General features: G+C 30.2%; 1 protein-coding gene across 1 annotated transcript; it reads right to left on the bottom strand.

The window, feature by feature from the left end:
* Window positions 1-499: 499 nt before the first annotated feature.
* LOC142326336 (cathepsin B-like) lies at window positions 500-22,270 on the bottom strand. Its single transcript, XM_075368751.1, has 7 exons — window positions 22,115-22,270; window positions 15,383-15,533; window positions 7,791-7,994; window positions 6,493-6,687; window positions 3,732-3,900; window positions 2,770-2,886; window positions 500-773 (listed from the first exon to the last, which is right to left on the bottom strand). Exons 1-7 carry the CDS (start codon window positions 22,117-22,119, stop codon window positions 565-567), a joined length of 1,050 nt encoding a protein of 349 aa, XP_075224866.1. The 5' UTR covers window positions 22,120-22,270; the 3' UTR covers window positions 500-564.
* Window positions 22,271-22,499: the final 229 nt, after the last annotated feature.

The raw sequence follows: 22,499 nt of genomic DNA, 5'->3' as shown, positions 1-22,499 counted from the left end.
GTACAGTACCTAGCTGATTGGTACCGCACTATTTGAATATAAAATTCACAAGTACTTCTGTTGATCTCTGATAGGGAATGTTAGAAGAGGGGAAATCTTACATGATACAGGTGTTCTGTAATGAACCAGTGTAAAGTGAATATCAGACAATGGGTTGAATACTAAAAAATTACACGACTTAAAAAATTTAACGTAGCCAAAGCATTTTGGAACCAACCACATGCTCTACAAAGATCAGTTGACTGCAAACTTCCTTGACACATACGTTGTCTAGTAATCTAGTACAGCTAATACAAATATTATGGTTGCAAAGAGCTAAGATTCACCTCCGTAAATCAAACATCATTGAAGAAGTAGAAAGATAATAAAAAATGGATTGAAGTTTCATTTGAATTCAATTATATACAGTTAATTAACAATTCGTTTTATCAATGAACAAACAGTAATTTCTCACTTACATAACTTATGAAAAGGATATCTGTTAAAAAAAATTAGACTATTTCTGTTTCATTTTGTAATATATTACAAATCTTATAAATTATACATTTTACGTAAATTTAACTGTTAAATATCTCCAGTTATTCCAGAAACTACATCTTCTTCTATGCCTACCTCATTTTTACCTCTGAGGAACTTAACAGTGCCTTCATTTCCCCATTCCTTCCCCCACTGATTTGTAATCAACCAATAATCTTTACCATTTTCTTCTCCCCAACCAATTATTCTTATCGCATGTCCACCAAGAATTTCTCCACCATGGTGTTCATACACACCTGATAAAAAAAACGTTTTTTACCACAAACACTTGCTTTCATAAAAAAATGTGTATACATATAATAAAGAAAACTTAACATACAGAAAAAATTTCAGCAAAAATTACGAACTAGAATAGTGAAAACAGTCAGAATTTGCTAATAATAACTACTACATATAACTGACAGCATAGAGCTTTGAAAACAGATATTATTGTTTGTAAGTTTAAACCAGTCTTTAAGATGAGGATTGCATATTCAATCAAAAGCTTAAAAGATGAACTATGTTTAACTGTACAAAGTGAAATAAAATCTGTTTGAAAATGCCATGGAGATTTCATTCATTTCATCTCCTTAATTTTCTAATTTGGCAGATTTTACGTTTCCCTATAATTGGAATAAAATTCTAAATTGTGTTAATGTAATATATTTTTATTTAATACCAATTTACACTAAAATAAACAATTTCTATATTGATAAAATAATAACAATGACAAGACATAAGGGATTATGTAATAAAACATCACAGTTAGATTCACAGTTACTTAAAGGAGATGAGCAATATTTTACACCGATGTGTTGCATGTAACTAGAAAGAGATGTGATCCATACAAGGTAATACTTTATGGACCTTGATGATAATTATTTTTTTTGTTTATTTTTCTATTATTAACCTTGCATATGCAACACATGTATATTAATGAGCAGGTTGAAATAAATGAATTAATAGATGAAATGATATCAGATCCTTCTCAGGATCTATGCAGCAATTCATTTGGAATATTCAAATGGAATATACAGCATATTCAAATAAGCAACTCTTGTTACGCTTACTTCAGTAAAAAAAAAAAAAACAGCCCATAAGCTTGCCATCAGGATATAGCACAGAAAATGTTAATTTTGGGTAATCTCTTTTACATTGTAGGAATTCATGGGAATTTTTTGATTCCCAGATACACATATATATGATATGTGCTAACTTTTCCACTAAGATGAAATGTTGATTCAACACTAAACAGAATAAAATCAAAAAAGTTGACATCTTTATGCTGCAAGATTTTGATCATAAAGTCAGCACGCACAGTGTATTCAGTAGGTCTCAAATCCTACATGTAATAGGAATAAACGATATGGACACATGTGTAAGAGTTTCCTTAAAAGATTCAACACTAACATCACCAACATTGCTAGTTTGCAATGTTTTTTAAAAATTTTCTAGGACTACGCAGGAAAAACTCCCTGATGAAAATGTTGAACATTGTTCATGGAAAATTGAGTACGGGTCATCACACACTCTTAGATTTGCATTTAGCCAACTGCAAAACGCACAAGATTTTCTGTTCAATAGTCATCATCTTTCCTAGTGCTACCAAGCAGAAAGATAGGAAATCAGTCTATAGCCATGCACACAACAAAATAAAACTGTTTCTATTCTTAAATTAACGCTGTACATTTCATCCAAGAGATATTATAACAAATTAAAATCCTGATACTTTATTTTTTATACTCTGTACGCTGACATGCATTCTAAAGATTAAATGATGGTGTTTAGATGATGAAGTTAAATTACTGAATGGGTAGATCTTAATGAGACCACATAGATATATCCATGTAGATTCTTGTGAAAGATTCTACTATGGATAAATCCTCATAAGCCATTCCAGTGAGTAATAAAAACATCAGTCTAATAAGTCAATTATTAATTCATAAAATAAAGATTATATCAATTATTTAAAAACATAATACTACAATAATTATTTATATTTAGAATAATCAAACATAGCACAATTTAAAGATATCAATCAATCAGTCAGAAAAATTGTAATAAGTTGTGAATCAAATGAAAAATTGTAATAAGTTGTGAATCAAATGACTAAAAATAAATTGGCCAATTCATAAATACATGAAAAATGTGAATATTGTAACTGCAAAAAACTAATTTTCTCAGATTAAAACCAAAAATCTCAACACAGTAATACTAGAGTAAAAGAAACGAAATGATACATTTAATACCTACCAGATTTGTATGTCATGAAATCTGCATAAACTTCAAAATCAGCAACGACTGGTCCATAAGTCATTATATTCAGTTGTATTTGTGTAATATTTTGAGGTACTCCAAAAACTTGTTTTGCTGAAACAATCAATTAAAAGGTTTCACTGATATAATTTTAATTTAAAAGAAATAGTTTCATTTAATAACAGAAAACATTTAAATTTATTTACATGAAATTCTTTTCTCTGATGATGATAATAAGACAACTCTGATTAACCCAAGTGAAATGTCACAGTGATTGCAGGTCATATCTAAATTTTCAGCATTAATCATATTTACCGATAAGAAATTTTGTTATAATGTTCAGTGTATCAAGTAGATTTTAACTTCATTATTGTGTTTTAAGTTTAATTTATAAAAAATTCATTAATCAGAGAAGTATACAGAGTGAGTAATATTATAGCAAATAAATCTTAGATGAAAAAATAAGTACTCAGGGTGAGACAAAACATGAAAATGACTGCCAGTGTGTAATAAAATTCCAAAATTAACTTTTGATGCATGCTGCAACTTATCTTTCAGATATGTTAAAATATGCTTCAACAATATTAATGTGCAAATACATTTCCAATTTTTCAAAAGAGCATAATGTATAACATTCAGGTTGAAAGCACAATGTACAACTGAAACTTCTACAGCTATGGATTCAGTTTTGAGGTTTATTAAAAACAATTAAATATTTCAAAATCCAGTTTAAATACTGAATGCAAGTGATTGGATGCTTTTTACCATAATGCTTTAACGTTTAACAATTTTTTAATATAAATACTGCAATAATAATTTCAGGAACTGCAACAATTCTTGGAGCATATTATGAATTGAAACAAAATATCTTTCTTCTTGATTAGTAGTAATAAATTTCTTGATGTTAATACAGCATATTCTAATTAAATAGTGAAATTTATTAAATAATATTAACATACCTTTATGCAAATCTTTTGTGTAACTTTTATGATAGCGATGATTATAACATTTTGACTGGCATTTTGGCGTTTTGACATAATCAGTAGGAGGACATTGTTCTGGATGTGAATTGTCATCACTATCTGCTGTTCTATTAATGCACGGTTTCACAAGGTATGGTTGACAACCCTTAATTAAAAAAAGCAAAATTTATGATTAATTCTTTATTTACCAGTTAGCTTTATAGATAAAGCTTTATCATAAATAATAATGATTTATCTGCAGTTAAAAATATATCTATCTATAGGTTAAAAGCAGTTAATATTAATTTGTCAATATATACTAAAATTGTTTCTTAACTGCTTTAAAATAGGCATTATCTATAATAACAATGATGAAGAGGAGCTACAGATCTGATAAGATCTTCCACATTTTATACTATAAATAGTACTAAAAGTAAGCTTTTTTAAATATGATTTAGAAAGAATGTAAATGCACTTTTTCATCAATGATTTAAATATATAATTCATTCATTCAGATTTAAAAAAAAATTTAAATCTATTTTTATTTTAAACAAGCAATTTTTACAAAATGTAAAAAGCTAATAGAGTTATTGTGTAAATTGTAAACAGTTAAAAAATTTATAAAAGATATCACTGAGGATGGGCTTAGGTTCGAAAGCATTTTGATGAAGTAAAAAATTAAAGGTAAGAGTGATTCTTTAATTCTGTGCTTTGCGGAGGCTTAAAGAATATTATATTGTATATAGAGATATTTACATACAGAGGAAGAAAAAATGGACTATACAAAACTTAACCTAAATAAATTAATATATCTATATAAAAAAATGTAAATGTTTACTTGTTCAAAATCTTAAATCTCCAAACATTCTTCACCGACTGCTTTGAAATTTTGACACACCGTTGCATTCGAATATGCATGTGTTTTTATATACTTTCTATTTATATACCTAAGATGTCACACCTGTGACAGGTAGAACATGCTTTTTTTGAAAAAAAACAGTGCTATCTGTTGGATGTAAAAGCTGTTGCTTTTACATCCAACATTTTATAGCATGTGTTCATGCTATACTAAATATTTTATAATTCCATTTCATTGTTTCCAACATATATGTAGACTATAGACTAAAAGCTACTGGACCAATTTACACGCAGGGAAAATGGGAGAAAAGGAAAAATCAGAAAAGGTAAAAGGGAAAAATGTAAAAATCAAAAAAGGTAAAAAGGGAAGAACGGGGAAATGGAAAAAATAAAAAAGGGGAAAACAGGAAATAGAAAGGAGGAAGGAGAAAAAAGAAAAAGGAAAGGGGCAAAAGAGGAAGGGAAAAAGGGAAGTAAGGGAAAGAGAAATGGGAAAGGAAAGGGAAAAGGGGATTAAAGGGATAAGTGGGGAAAGGGAAATGGGGAAAAGGAACATGGTAAAAATTAAAATAGTTAAAAGGGAAATGGGTACAGGAAAAGGGAAGGGGGAAGAACAAAAAGGGTAAGGTTACGTTTTGTGAAGTTCTGTAATGTTCATTTTGTTAATGTTTTATCAAACTTTCAATTGTGTTCATTTACTCTATATATATATATATATATATATATATATATATATATATATATATATAAAACTGTAGAAAATATTTAATGTAAAATATATATATATAGTGAAATTAACAAGTTTACAACATATTTTCTGGTTACATTTAGGCACTTGTTCCAATTTTCTATGAGCTTTTTTATTCCAGTAATAAAGAATTGTTCACCTTTTTGTCTGAGCCATTCTTGTACCATTCTCTTGAACTGTTCATTGCTGCCATGAAAAAAACTCTAGAGGACAAAACAAAAAAAAACAAAAAAACAAAAACAAAATCTTTTGGTTTGAGATTGGGACTGTAATGTGGAAGTCATATCACCCCAACCCAATTTCTGAATAACTTTCAGTGTCTTTTGAGCAGTATTTTGGTGGGCATCATCACTTGGAAGAATTATGCCTATTGAGAGAGAATCAGTACATCTCCTGTTTATTGCTCGTTTTACTTTACTTTTAGCATGTAACAATTGTACTTCCTGTTGGTTGTATTGTTCTTCCAAATCACTAAAACAAATTTCAGTGATTGGGTCGCTTTAGTCCAAATCACTGTTAACATACCTTTACTGAATATTATGTGTTTAGTAATATATGCGCTTGGATTCCTGCTCATAATGATGAATCTAAGTTTTATCACAAGTTATTATGTGGATCTAAATAAGCATTATATCCTCTGCTGACAATCGTTAAAATTTAAGTTCCATACAAATTTGAATTTGGGTATCTTTATGATCTTGAGTCAACTGCTTCGGAACCTACCTTGAACACATTTTGCTTATTTAGCATATTGGTTATAATGGAATAACCGTACCAATACTTGCACTACAAATTTCAATAATTTCCCAAATTTCAATGTGTCTCTTTGCGAATAGGTTAATAATGCAATGTGATTTTGCAAAGTCAAAACTTCCATTGGTTTTCTGCTCCAATGAAAACAGTGATACTTGTTCTATCCTATTTAAACTATTCAACCCAATTATAAAACGGTTAGTCGAATTTTGTATAAAACCACATTTTTCCCCCAAGAGTTTCAGTATACCCTCATTTTACCATTGGAGTACAAATCAATGTGAAACTTCTCATCAGCTGTAATTTTAAAAAAACACATACCCACACACATACACCTCCACCCCCCCCCCCCTATTAACACACACATATATATATATATATAAAGAAGAAATTACTAACGTCATTTGAATGATAATCCCCTCCAGTAACTGCACCATGTTTAACAAAGTAATTCCATGCTGAAAATGGGAAACCACCATGACATCCATTTCCCGAACTGCATGATGTTATCTGTTGAGCTGATACATCTGAGTTAAACTTCCCCTTAGATGAAATACATAGTCTATCAGACATTGTAGTAGCTGCTGATACAGCCTGAAATGTTAAAAAATAAAATATTCTGATTTTCCAGTGTAGAATGAACAATTTTTTAAAAAGCCATCTTGAATTCTGCAACTTTCCTGGCTAGATTGGTTATGTTATGCAATTCATTTTTTCAATTCATTCATTTTAAGCTCTATTTTTCAGTTTTATGTATGAAAGTCTGGTAACAATTATTAATCAATATTATATTGTTTAATTATAGACAATCTAACACAGGCTTCTAACATGAAATAATTCAGTATGACAATGTAAATGTTATGAAAAATATTTTTCAGTAACATAGCAGTTAAAAACATTGGGATCATCTAAAAATTAATTATTTATTTAAAAGGAATGAAATTGTTAACTGTAATTAACAGGTAACAGGTAACAGTTTTAAAGGAGTATAATTAAAATAATTCCACTCTTTTTTTTACAATTTTTTCCTTTGACACAACTTCAGTTACCAGATTAATTAAACCCATTGTCTTATTACATGTCCTAAAAGCCAAATTAATCTGTTTACAAGATTCTGCCAAAAATTTCTCTCCTTACCTTAAGATCTTTTTAATTCAAATTTTATAAACCCACCTTATTTTTCAATTTTCCTGCAACACAGTTCAAGGCTAATATTTTCCTTTTTGTTTTCATTACCATAAAGCATTACGTGACATAATATTTTTAAGTTTTTCTTTGTAATTTTTTCACCTATATTGTTTTCAGACTGCTTTTTACATGAAATCCTAGTAATATTTATTATTCAACATCATACCTATATTTAATATCATACTGAACTAAACACAACTAATCTAACTTGAATTAGTTCAATATGAAAGCAGAGATTTTAGTTAAACAAAACTTTACAATAACGCAACTTGTGAAAAACAATTGGATAATTTAAAAAATAATAATTCTTTAAAAATGATGACACTATTAACTGCTGCCTAATAATGAACTATTTTGTTTCTAACAGAACAGTGCCACCTTGGGAAATGCGATTGTGTTAACATAAGATTTCTTTCGAGTTTAGCTAAATGTGATTGATGAAGGTCTTTTGGTAAAAAAGCTTTTAGGAAAATTAGTTACTGTACTGTATTTTAAATAATATAACTCACCCAACAAGATCCACAGTGTCCTTGGTTTTTAATTTCTTTAATACTTTTACAGTTAGGCCAGTTTTCACGAGCATCAAACGACTTTGGTATTACAACTGAATTCAGTACATCTATTTCTTTAATAACTGGAGGTCGCTGACGTTTTGTTCCTGCCAATATCTTTAAATCTGAAAATTTAGTTCCTGGAGGAAAATTATAGCCAGCCTATGAATAAAAAGAAACCATACAACTGATTTTAATTATTATTAATACAGTCAATAAAATTTAATAACAAAAACGGTACACTTCTTTAAAGGAACTTGTCATAATATCCTATTAATCAAATATGTTTGTTTTTGGGAGTTGTAATAATTTATCTCTAAATATATGCCAATACTAATATAGCAACTATTGCAGGTTAATCCGCCTCTGTAAAAATCTATTGTTCAATTCAAATTAATTATAATATAGCAAACATTGAGTACAGTTTACTTTTAACGTACATTTAATAAAATAAAAACTGCATTTACAATAACCACTAAACTATGATGTGTAAATTAAAGATCCATTTAAACTAAGTTGTACTGTATGTATTTTTTCCATAGAGCCTTTCTTCTTCCTGGTTAGCCTCCGGTAATTACTGTTCACATAATACTTCAGAGGATGAATGAGTATGATATGTATGAATGTAAATGAAATGTAGTCTTGTATAGTCTCAGTTCGACCATTCCTGAGATGTGTGGTTAATTGAAACCCAACCACCAAAGGACACCGGTTTCCATATAACCTTTTCCTGCATAATACCAGTTTCCTGTACAATTGGTTTTTAAATAATATCAATTATTCTATCTTTTACTAGAATATTGACATTTTGGTTCAACAAAAATCTCAAATGTCATTACTAGTTTTACTTTTTGAAATAGACCAAAATAGGTCTATATTTTTGAAATATAACCAACTAGGGATAAGCCTAAATTTTCCATATTTAAAAAAAATTACCAACTGCTTATTATACAAAATCTTATTTTATTTAATATTTAATATGTTACTGATTACACAGGTCAACAATGGAAAAGTTATTTGAAACTAACTGATTCATATAGATTTCTGTGTGCTGGTATCAGGAAAAATAGTCAAAAAAATTCTATCATGTACCATTTTTCACTAAATCAATTTTTTAATATTCTCAAAATTGATAGTCAATATATATTATTTATAAAATGTTGAATAAAAAATTAAACCCGTATTAATTTTTTGATATTTTATTATTATTTTCGTTATATGGAATGAATACAAGTAGTGTTCATAATTTTGGTTTGGTACAATAATTTGAGTGACTAATATATGATGTACTACGATTAATTAGACTGACTTAATGAGTCATTTTTGTCAAGCTAAGGTGACTCACTCATTCCTATTCCCTTTCACTCTACTGAAATAAAAATAAATCAGTTGCAATTAGAACATTGTGTTGAAAGGTTTTACTAATGTCTAATAGTCTTCTAACCCTTGTATAGTGTTTTAGTTTTGAAGTTATTTTATTTGTGCATTCCTTGTGTTTTTATATTTCAAAATGGCTTCAAGGGGTTGTGTTAATTCACTTAATATCTTCTTTTTAAATTGTGAGGAGTTTATGGTGAAGAAACAGCAAAGAAATATTACAGACTTTATTAAAAAACTGTAATATGCCTATTTTGGGATGAAACTTGGTGACTGGGATAAAACGTGGCACCCTCATACAGTTTCTTCTGCTTGTGTGGAAGAGGTATGCAGATGGACAGAAGGTAAGTAAATGTATTTTCGGTTTGGAGTACCAATGATCTGGAAAGAACCACAAAATCACAGTGATGATTGCTACTTTTGTTCTTGTAATGTACACGGATCCAATCTAAAAAATAAGAAAGAAATTGGGTACCCAAATTGTTATTTGGCAATATGGCCAGTACCTCACGGCCCAGGTGTACCTGTACATAAAAAAAACAACATATGAACACACTATAATAGCCGCACCTAATGTAAACTTATTAATTTAAATAAAAATATTTTTGAATCCACGTACTTGTTATCAGTCATAAAATACTATTATTCGCACAATGTAACACCAAAGTAAACTACTACTAAGCTTGTGATTTTTGATATGTTCAAAAGTGACTTTATTATAAATAAAGAATATTAACAATGTATGGAGAATGTTAAATAGCTATTCAACTGTTAAACATAGAAATATACACCTAATTCAAAACTAGTACTTTTAGTTATGAGTCACATGGAGTGAGGTCAGGACTATACGGTGGGTGCTCTAACATTTTTATTCCATTGGTGGCCAAATACTCGAAGCAAACTTTGGAGTGGTATGCTGCAGCGTTATCATGGTGAGGAAACCATGTGTCTATCCTTGATTTGGGTACAGCTTCTTGAGAGGTTTGTCAACTTAGGCAGAAATTCTCCGCCTTACCATTTTCCTTTAACTGTGTTCTGAATTTCCAATACAACTCTCTCTAAAACTTCTCTCACATTAAAATATACGACCACATTGTCTTCTTCACTGATCTGGATTTTTGAACAGCCATCTTCAAATAGCCGCACTTCAATCTGAGCCTTGGTCGGGATGTCATAATAGCACAGCAAAGTTTTGACACCTATCACAATAATGTCTGCATAGGGAGACTTTCCATTTTCAATACTGTTGTATGAGGAGGACAATCCTCTCCAAGTACATTAGTCATTTCCTCCAAACACTGATCAACACTTAACTCATGTGCAAAACTGTAGTGCAAATTTGCACAGTATTCAGTTTTCGAACATGATAACACCACCTCTTTACACTAGTACAACTAAAAAGCAAATGATGCTGAGACAGTAACTAGAGCAGCTTCAGTTAGAACTTATCTTAACGTGGACTAATCTGAAACTGCCTTGATGATCTGCTCTGTTAAACTGCAAAACTTTCCTAGAGCCCTTTGTATTTCTCAGTTAATTTTCAAAGTGATCAACACAACACTTCAAGAAGAAGAAGATGTTGGAAAAATATTCTGTTCTGAGATGGTCCCATTTGATAAATTTTATTTTTATAATATTTCAGAATTCAGCAGTAACTAACAATAAAAAAATATTAAATGATGCCATTTTGGTTATTATTGTTCTAGTTCAAAGCTTATGTCAAAATCTTTTTTTAGTGTTCCTTAAAACAACGATCGACAATCTATCCTTTCCATTTAAAAGTTTTGTCTGCCCCTACACTTGGGGCTTCAGGGATCCAGGCTTAGTGTGGGATGGTCTCATATCTCAACACAGTTCATTTTGAGGCAGGAGTAGCTGCTAAATCTCACTGTTTTATATTTAATGGTTGAAACGTTATTTAAAAGTTCCCATACACTGTTAATACTTTGTATGTATAGAATGTATCACAAAGTTCTCCTGGGACTTTTATAACCTATTCTAATCATGAAAATAATTCATATAAACAAAAAAAGAATATATATATATATATATATATATATATATATATATTATTATGCTTTTACGGCCAACATGGGACCACTTAAGTCAATTTTAGTTGGATCTTTTCTGAGAAAAGCGTGTTATTTTACTCTTTCGAGCTGCCCAGTATTTCTTCATCCGTTCAGATCTTGCTTTCTTTTCTTCATCCGTAAACACCCTCTTCGTTATATTTTGTCGTTTGTCTGTCTTTTGTTTAAATCTAATGCTTTTATCTTTTAGCTTTGTAATTTTTCCAGTTTTATTCTGTAGGTCAGTCTATATATAGTCTATATATACAGTCAGTATATATATATATATATATATATATAAATTTTTTTTTACGTGAAAAAGTTTACATAAACAAACGAGGGTTATATTATTCAAGGTCCGATCGGTCACGAAATTAAAACAACAGTGAAAATAAACAATTTTTTATTTGTACAAGTACTTACATAGTTATGCTATTTCTCTACATAGTCGCCACTCCGATTTAAACATTTGTCGTAGCGTGGTACCAACTTTCCAATACCCTCGTTATAGAACATAGCCGACTGTGTTTTCAGCCATATTTCTACGCTGGTCTGCAACTCGATGTCTGTGCCAAAATGTTGTCGTCCTCCTAGCCAGCGTTTCATGTGAGCAAAGAGGTGAAAATACGATGGAGCCAAGTCCGGGCTGTATGGTGGGTGATCAAACACTTCCCAACGAAAACGTTGCAAGAGCTTCTTTGTTACAACTGCAGTGTGCGGCCGAGCATTGTCATGGAGAAAGACAATGCCTGATGACAACATTCCTCTCCGCTTATACTGAATTGCCTTTCGTAGACGTTGAAGAGTCACGCAGTATGAGGCTGCAGTGATGGTCGTGCCACGTTCCATGAATTCCACCAAGAGAACTCCATTCCGGTCCCAGAACACAGTAGCCGTACACTTTCTGTTGGAGAAGGTTCATTTGAACTTCTTTGGTTTACTGGGAGAATGAGAATGCATCCACTGTTGGGATTGTTTCGAAATGGACCCATGTCTCGTCCCCTGTGACAAATTTGTCCAAAAAATCTTCTCCTTCATTGTGGTAGCGCTGGAGAAACGTTAGGGAGGCGTCCACTCTCATTGTTTTGTGATGGTCGGACAGTATCTTGGGAACCCATCTCGCACACAGTTTGCGGTACTGAAGTCTCTCACTCACAATGGTGTAGAGAGCTGACCTGAAAATTTCAGGAAACGAATCACTCATTACAGAAATTGTGAACCAACGATTTTCTCAAATGGCCTTATCCACTCGCTCAACGAGATCATCGGTTGACACTCGCTTTCTTCCATGACCGCCTGCATCATGAACATCTGTACGTCCTGCTTTAAAGTTTCTGCACCATTGTCGCACTTTGCTGTCACTCATTGAAGTTTCACCGTACACATTACTTATTCGTCGATGAATTTCAGCTGCATTACACCCCTCAGTCTGAAGAAATCGAATCACACTTCAGACTTGGCGGGAGATTCTATTGTTGTAGACATGTTTACGTGCAAGCTGCGTGTACAGGACTAAACAAAGTGACGCGGCGAGATTGAAGGCCATACTCTAGAGACGATGCGCAACACATATGCGCAAAGGTTCATCCGATTTTTGTGCCGGTTTTCACGATCGATCGGACCTTGAAAAAAAATAACCCTCGTATGTTCTAAAATGCTTTGTTTGTGAGTTACACTAGTGAAAAATTTTGCTCGATTTCAGCTAAAATAAACGATACCATTAAAAATTGCTGTTAAAATAAATTAGAAAAGAAACTGGAAATTACACTGCAATTGTAAAATAAAAATTACTTAGATAATAATCTTTTTATATATGTTTATTTGAACTTTTTCATGATTAGAATAAATTATGAAAGTTCCAGGAGAAATTTGTGATGCACTCTGTATTTACTTCATGGTTTGTTCAACACTGTGATGTATTACAAAACTGAAATTTTTATTAGCAGTATGATGTCAGAGTTTAATATTAAATATGAGGGACATTCAATAATTAGAGACAAATTGATGCAGAAAAAATCTGTGTACTTTTACAAAATGAACCTTTTACTACTTCTCAACATAATTCCCACCAATATTATTACATTAATCTCAACAATGAACTAGTTTTTTTATACCTGACGCAAAAAAGTCTTTGTCTTGTTTGAGCTATTTTTCCGCAAATTCTTTGACCTCCTCGTTCTTGCTGAATGTTTTTGCACGTATTGCCTCCTTGAGTGGACAAAATGAAAATCCAAGGGAGTCAAATCTGAACTGTAGGGAGGATGTGGTAGTAACTCCCAATCCATTTTTACAGTGGTTTGTTGGTCAGCTGGGCAATGTGAGGGCGAACATTGTCGTGTAGCAATATCATGGCTTTTCTTTGAGATCCGTGATGTTTTTCTGTTATTGCTGGCTTTACTTTTTTCATCAGCATGTCTGAGTAGTAAACACTGTTTACTGTATGCTGATTTTCCAAATAATCACAAATTACTACACCCGGGGCATCTCAAAAGACTGTCAACATGACCTTTCCCGCTGATGCTTGCGTTCTGAATTTCTTTTGGACAGTTGAGTTGGTGTGCTTCCATTCCATGCTTTGTCTTTTGGACTCTGGTTTAAAATGGTGAACCCAAGTTTCATCATACATTAAAATTTTGTTTAGAAAAGTCACCTCCCCTTTCATAGCGTTCTTTCAAGTCTGTACACACCTTGAGTCTTATTTCCTTGTATTGTTGCGTTAACTCTTTCGGGACCCACCTTGCACTTATTTTGCTGTACTTCTGCTTGTTACTGATAATGTTATGAACTGTGCCAACACCTACTGTAACTGTTTTTGCTACATGTTCAACTGTAATACATCGGTCTTCACGAACAATATCATCAATGCAGGATTCAAGCGTAGGAGTTGACACTTCAACTGGCCGGCCAGGACGTTGCTCATCAGTCACTGAGGTTCGACCATTTTTTAACTGTTCTACCCACTTTCCATTGTTCATACAATTTTCACCATAGTGTAAAATCATTTCAAAAAAGATTTAAGCCGGTTTTTCACCTTCAGAAAGCAAAAAGCAGATCACTGAATGTTGTTTAACTAATGTGGAAATGTCAAGCAGACACGTCATCGTTAAATTCAATATTGAGGTTATAAACGAAACAATTTTTATCTGGCAACTGTACTCAGCTCATCCCAGTGATGCCAATCTAAAGTCATGAGAGTACAAAACTCCTCCTACAAACTGTTTCATTTCTACATCAATTTGTCTCTTTAATTATTGAATGTTCCCATACATATAACTAGTACCTTTAGCAGAAAAGAAGCCTGTCGCAACGTTTCCCCTTATCTTCTAACAGAGTAAAAATTCCTTACTTTAAGAAGAAAATAGTTTTAAAATTTGGTATTAAGATAAGATATACTTTACCTGTGCTTTTCACTTATTCAATATGTCTCAAAACTTAATCCTCATTTGAAGAATTAAAAGAAGTGCACTGAAAAATTTACTGTATGTGTTCTTTTTTATTTTTTTATTTTAAATACATAATGTATGAAATGATACTTTAAAGCTGTAATCCCCTAAATTCAGGCTAAACTTCTTACAGGGTAAGATCTTAAATGCTATATTTAATATTAATATCGTTAGAGGAACGACAAATTTTATGTATCATACAAATGTTATTTTTGAGTATGTTTCATAAATCCTCAGTACTAAATAAAACATGACATCCTTTGAAAATTTGCTGAGTTCTGATGATGTTGATTTTTTTTGAAAAAATAAAGTTAAAAAGTTCAAGAAATGAGAAAACTCATCAATTTTTTCACTTGAATTTTGAAAACCTTCTTTTATATAGTCCATTCGACTCATAGTCAGTAATTCGAGTCCAAATATAATTAAGAAATTTGCTACTATATATTTGGAACTATAAATTAACAACAATCTGTTAAAACATTGAATTTAATATAAAAATAACTCTGATTAGAAAGTTTGTATTATAATAAACTGTAATCCCATACTGAACCGATTAAAATGTAACAATTTTGATATCATGATACAAGCAAACCTGTGGAAGGAAGCAGCCTATAAAAAACAACAAATATAAAAAATTTAATAAATTAACAGCTCAACTCACTGTCCAGGATTGTTGCATCGAGTTAATTTTACCAATAAATTCATCGGTTATTGCATCAAATTTTGAAAGTTCATTATCAATTTCTAAAGGAGCACCATTTCCACTAGCTACAGTAAGCAATACTGCAGCAAACGACAACAAAATGTTTTCCCTGCAACAATTAATAAAAGATAATAATAAAAAAGTCAATTGTTATAGATACGTATTCTTTAGTTCAGAAAATTTTGCTCAATATTAAATTTAAAAATTTAATTCCCATTAAAAAATCAAAAATATTTTTCAGTTTATTTTTGTAGAATGCTTAAATTCTGCATACATAAAAAATTCAACAACAACTTTAATACTAACAGACAATTTGCCCAGCAAAAAAATAACGATGAATGTATTTTTTAAAAACATTTTCAATTGGTTTATCATCCAAAAAAACAAATACCAAATTTTGAAGGTATTAATTGAAAAATGATGTGTGCATATTTAAGGAATCAAACAAGCGATCAAGTTTATCAGATCAGTGTTATTCAAAGATTCATCAATAGATTTTTTTTTTTTCAACGGGAGTCTTTTAATTTAATTTCACATAAACCTCTCCGAAGATTCTTTAGTTAGATGAAACCCATGATTACTTTGAAATTATTATATATTAAACAATTCAATTTTAAAATTGTAAAAATTTGCTTTCAACGAACCTTTCAGAGATTATTAGCAGCACTGTATTCAGTGAAGTTATTGGTAATACTGTTATTGTACCAGTGCTAAGAAAGATAGAAAACATAATGGTATAATATGTTTGATCTATGTTTTTTCTTCATTTAATTAAATGGTTTTTTTTTAATTTACTGCGTTTATAAACTTCATTTAATACAATTGTGATCTTAATTTTTATATGCTAAATACAAATGTTACATATAACAGTAAATGTCGTTGTTTGTGTGTGTTTTTTTATGAAATGATTTGCAAAATTTGATCTGTTGTATGTTGTCCCTATATCTATTCCTTGTTTATGCTGGTGGTATCTAGTAATAAAGCCCTTCTGTATGATCTTACATATTTTATTTAAACCGGTAGTTTTAAAAGTGACACAAAATCTTTTTTCCAAAAATAATGTCAGTATTATATGACGGTGATTTTAATCAGTTCTTGAATTTATTTTCCTTCAATTACATTAAATTAATTTAACAGAACTGAATTCAAAAATCTCTTATATCATTATAAAAAATGAATCTGGTTTAAACTTTTATTAGAAATAAGTTCAATAACTAATTATTTTTCTAAGTATATGTAAAAAGATCCTGAAGATCTTTTTATCACTATGATACAATTCTTTCATCAAAGTGGGGAAAGAAAGGTATTCATACTTAATAAATATGAATCGAAACATATGTAAATGATCTGGTTATTTTTACTTTCCCAGCTATAGTGATATATGCTACTACAGAAGCTGTAGCTATAACAGGAAAGTATACACATGGGTAAAAAAAATCTAAAAACAATTTGTTTTTTTAAGTTTTATGTCTCGAGGATGGATTTAAAAAAATATATTTAAATAAACTGCACTTAATCTACAAACAAAATTTCTATTCCAATACTCCCAAGTCCAAAAAATCTGTTTTTGTCAGACGATAGTGTGTATTATATATGTATATATGCAACCTAAACCGACAATGATTGTTAATGCTTATATGCCTACAAGCACTCATGATGATGATGATGATGATGATGCGGTAGAGTGTGTATACGAAGAAATTGAAAAAGCAATTAAACACATAAAAGGAAATGAAAATTTAATAATAGTTGGAGATTGGAATGCAAGCATCGGAAAAGGCAAAGAAGGAAATATAGTGGGTGAATACGAGCTGGGCAAAAGGAATGAAACAGGGGACCGGCTTATTGAATTTTTTGCACGAAGTATAATTTAGTAACTGCCGACACCCAGTTTAAAAATCATAGTAGAAGATATATACATGGAAAACGCCAGGTGATACTGCAAGGTATAAGATAGATTATATCATGGTTAAGCAAAGATTAAGAAATCAACTCATCGACTGCAAAACTTACCCTGGAGCAGACATTGACAGTGCCCATAATTTAGTGATAATGAAATGTAGATTGGGGTTTAAAAACCTGAAGAAGAGGTGTAAGATGAATTGATGGAATTTAGAGAAGCTTGAGGAAGAAGAGGTAAAGAAGATTTTTGAGGAGGACTTTGCAAGGGTTTGAGCAAAAAAAGATAATATAGAAAATGTAGAAAAAGAATGGGAGAATGTTAAAAAGGAAATTCTTAAATCAGCAGAAGCAAACTTAGATGGAACAAACAGAACTGGTAGAAAACCTTGGATTTCAGACGATATATTGCAGCTGATGGATGAAAGTAGAAAATAAAAGAATGCTAGTGATGAAGAAAGTAAAAGGAATTGACAATTCAGAAATACTATAAACAGGAACTACAAACTAGCGAAAGAAGAGTGGCTTAAAGAAAAGTGTTCAGAAGTGATCATAGATAAAATAGACACAGCATACTGGAAAGTTTTGTGATAAATAAATTAAACTCTAATAATGTGTTAAAAAGGAATGTACACCGATTTGTAATACGAAAGGCAAAGTCGATAGGTGAGTGGAATATATTGAAGAGTTATATAGAGGAAATAAATTAGAAAATGGTGTTACAGAGGAAGAAGAGGAAGTCGAAGAGGATGAAAGGGAAGAAACAATACTGAGATCTGAATTTAAGAGAGCATTAAAAGATTTGAATGGCAGAAAGGCCCCTGGAATAGACAGAATACCTGTACAATTACTGCGCAGTGCAGGTAAGGAAGCGATTGATAGATTATACAAACTGGTGAGTAATATTTATGAAAAAGGGGAAGTTCCGTCAGACTTCAAAAAGAGTGTTATAGTCATGATACCAAAGAAAGCAGGAGCAGATAAATATGAAGAATACAGAACAATTATGTTAACTAGCCATGTATCAAAAATTTTAACTAGAATTCTGTACAGAAGAATTGAAAGGAGAGTGGAAGAAGTGTTAGGAGAAGACCAATTTGGTTTCAGGAAAAGTATAGGGCAAGGGAAGCAAATTTAATGCAATTTTAGGGATTAATAGTAGAAGGAAGATTAAAAAAAAACAAACCAACATACTTGGCATTTATAGACCTAGAAAAGGCATTCGATGATGTAGACTGGAATAAAATGTTCAGCATTTTAAAAAAGTTAGTGTTCAAATATAGAGAGAGAAGAACGATTGCTAACATTTACAGGAACCAAACAGCAACAGTAATAATTGAAGAACATAAGAAAAAAGGCGTAATAAGAAAGGAAGTCCAACAAGGATGTTCCCTATCTCCGTTACTTCTTAATTTTTACATAGAACTTGCATTTAATGATGTTATAGAACAATTTAGATTTGGAGTAAGGTAAAGATGAAGGTGAAAAGAAAAAGATGCTACGATTTGCTGATGATATAGTAATTCTAGCTGAGAGTAAAAAGGATTTAGAAGGAACAATGTACTTCATGGATGAAGTCCTATGCAAGAACTACTGCATGAAAATAAACAAAAACAAAACAAAAGTAATGAAATGTAGTAGAAATAACAAAGATGGACCACTGAATTTAAAAAATGAAGAGGGAAGATTATGGAGGTAGAAGAATTTTGTTATTTGGGAAGTAGAATTACTAAAGATGGACGAAGCAGGAACGATATAAAATGCTGAATAGCACAGGTGAAACTAGCCTTGAGTCAGAAATATAATTTGTTTACATCAAAAATTAATTTAAATATCAGGAAAATATTTTTGAAGTACATGTTTGGAGTGTAGCTTTATATGGAAATGAAACTTGGACGATTGGAGTACCTGAGAAGAAAACATTAGAAGCTTTTGAAATGCGGTGCTATAGGAGAATGTTAAAAATCAGATTGGTGGATAAAGTGACAAATGAAGAGGCAAATCGATGAAGAAAGAAGCATTTGGAAAAATATAGTTAAAAGACAGTTACATATTAAGGCATCCTGGAATAGTCGCTTTAATATTGGAGCGACGGGTAGAGGGAAAAAATTGTGCAGACAGGCAACGTTTGGAATATGTAAAACAAATTGTATAGGATGTAGGGAGTAGGGGGTATACTGAAATGAAACGACTAACACTAGATAGGGAATCTTGGGCATCTGCATCAAACCAGTCAAATGACTAAAGACAAAAAAAAATGCACTATGCGCATATGTACTGAACACATGTATGTTGGCCTGCATTTGGTCTTATAATTCTGGACCCTGTTAAATGATCTTCAAACTTGATAGGTAGGTATGACCTTGGCGAAGAAAACATATTAAATTTATGGAAAAATTGGAAAAACAGGTGGGCGTGTATCAATAAAAATAAAATTTCAAATCTTTGCTGGTGCACTTTAGAAAAATATTTTACTTACAGAAGTGGAATTTTTATTTTATCAGCATCACAGATTATCAAAACTTTTTATTTAATATTCATCACCTCTCCAAAAGAATGACTCTACATAGATATTTTTTTTTAGCTACATCTTGCTTTAGAAAATGAATTAATAAGAGTTTTTAATCAATATTTTACATTTACATCAGTCTACATTTTCTACATTAAGAGGCCTTCAAACCACAATCAATTTTTTTGTCCATCCCATTCTAGTGGATTGTGGTAATAAAAGATATTAAACGTGTAAAAAATAAAAACAATTAAACAATATCTCTCACCAGGAAGCATTGCTTCCTTGGAAAACAGTAAAATAAGATAAAACTGTAGAATAAATAGAACCTACGTTTGTTTATATATTCTCTTTACTAATAAATTCCCCGTAACATGTGTTATATTGTGTAACTCAACCACAAAAGAACTGTTTAATCTCAATTTTATTTACACAAAAATAATTTATTTATTTTAATATGAAATGAAGTTGAACCATTAAAACAAACTGAGTACTTACAATTCAAACAAAGCTACATTAGTTTTTCAAAATTTTTTAATGATATAACACTTACTCATTATGCAAAAGTAAATTAGTGAATGTCATTTAATTCTAAATGAATATATAAATAATTTATATTTAAAATTTCATTTTACAATTTAATATTTTAATTTATAAAATTAATTTATTAATTTTTTTAATAAATATCTATTTATTTAATTAAGAATTTTTAATTTTGTAATTTAATTTAGTTTACATCTACATTCAGCTAATATAATTTTGTTCATAAATAACTAACAAGTGGGTAACGTGGTACACTATTAATAAGAAGTGCTACTTCAGTAAATTAAAAACATGAGCAATAATTTTGAATGGACTCTTGTAAATATATAAATAAATATTATATGAAATAGATAATAATTCAACATTTTATGACTGTAGAAAATTAAATAACGTTATAAGAAAACTTTTGTAACAAGACATTTTCATTAAGACATAATGAATGAAGTACGTCTCGATGAAAGTTTTCATCGATTTGAAAATGAATTGTTTAATATTTAATAATTCAAATTAAAGTTGAAGATAATCTACATTTAAAATGAAAAATAAAAATAATAATAATACTGTACATTAATTTGATGACGATATAATTTTATGTTCTATTAAAGATTATGATGGTATAGGAAAAACCTGAATGAAAACCCCTTTTTCCGAAACAAATTTATATTGAGATGCCCTAAATTAATATATATGTATGTAATCATCATGTTCATGTACAGAACTGTGAGTGTTACAAGTTATCACTGTTGTATTAAACATTTTTAATAATTGCAATTTCATCTTTTATGTATTTATAAGTATGGTCAGGCTTGCTAATAAGAAGTGAAATGGATTCCTCTTTCCTACTTAACTCAACATAATGTACGTCATTCAAAGGCATGCTAAGCCTACTGAAAAATAGGAAATGTTTGCTCTACAAATGGCACTTTCCCTCTGTTTAGCATCATTCAGACTGAGAATGACTGCATAAAGAACATCATTACCGTCAGAGAAATTAAGCCTAACTTGTGTATGTTGTACTTCACACGTACTATATGCATTACAACCATAAGAAAAAATGGGTCTGGGACAGAGAGTATATAACAACAAATTAATACACCCTTTCTGTCATTAAATAATTAATTACCTACATTGTTTCTTCACAGAAGGGAACTTTTATATTTATAAATTCAGTTCACATATCTTAAATAAAAATGTTCACTAATTTAATAATATAATTTAAGTATAAAAATAACTCTGTAATACCTGTAATGGTGTATACCAAGAGGAGGGACAAAGCCCTTTAAAAAAATTAATTTTACATTTAGAATTATAATAATGAATTTATATCTTTGTTAATTTTTGTTTGTTAACTATTTTATTTTAATTCTAAGAAATAAGAATGTAATGTAAAAGAGGATATCTTTATGATCTGAACAAATCAATTGTAATTTTACAATAACATTTTCAACTTTAATTGTGTAAAATTGTATGTTTATAAAAATAACTTTTTATAGAATACTAAAGGAAATATACAGTTGGAAAATTCTGCCTAATAAAATAATTTACATTTTTTCTGAAACAAGTTAAGTAGAAATCAAAAATAAACTACATAAATTTATTAGAATTCAAAATTACAAAAGAAGGTAGGATGAATAACAATAGATTAATTTAATGTAAATTTAATAAATAACAGGGCCACATTTAAAATATAGCCGAGTGGTAAATATTAACCTAATATATTGATAATTGTGAAAGCTTACCACATTATAGATTGCTGTTCCTTTTAAGACAACTAGAATTATACATTTAGAAATATATATATATAGGTTAATATGAAAATACCACACTTGAAATATTAATAAGTACTTAAAAATGACAAAAATAAGTAGCAGTATGTAATATATGTTTTAGTTTAGATAAAAACAACAATAATTAGATAAAAAAGCTGACAACACAGTTGCAGGACTTTCCCGTCACGTGGCTTTTTTCTGATCCATGACTTACATACACACACAATACTTAATTTTAAATATTTATAATTTTATTTAAAAAAAATCTTGATATTTAATTTAATCATTCTAATTAAAGTACGCGCGTAGATAGTATTTCATTTGCACGGGTGTGGCGGTACTAACGGCCACTTCA

The sequence above is a fragment of the Lycorma delicatula genome, chromosome 6, assembly GCF_047948215.1.
Source record: "Lycorma delicatula isolate Av1 chromosome 6, ASM4794821v1, whole genome shotgun sequence".
NCBI lineage: Eukaryota > Metazoa > Arthropoda > Insecta > Hemiptera > Fulgoridae > Lycorma > Lycorma delicatula.
The sequence above is the reverse complement of the archived record's forward strand: the minus strand, read 5'-3'. Positions and strand labels throughout refer to the sequence as shown.

Coding starts and splice junctions, on each gene's coding strand:
- LOC142326336 (XM_075368751.1), bottom strand. Junction 7,995..15,382: donor CGATGCAACAATCCTGGACA/GTGAGTTGAGCT, acceptor TTTTATTCATAG/GCTGGCTATAATTTTCCTCC. Junction 2,887..3,731: donor CACAAAAGATTTGCATAAAG/GTATGTTAATAT, acceptor TGATTGTTTCAG/CAAAACAAGTTTTTGGAGTA.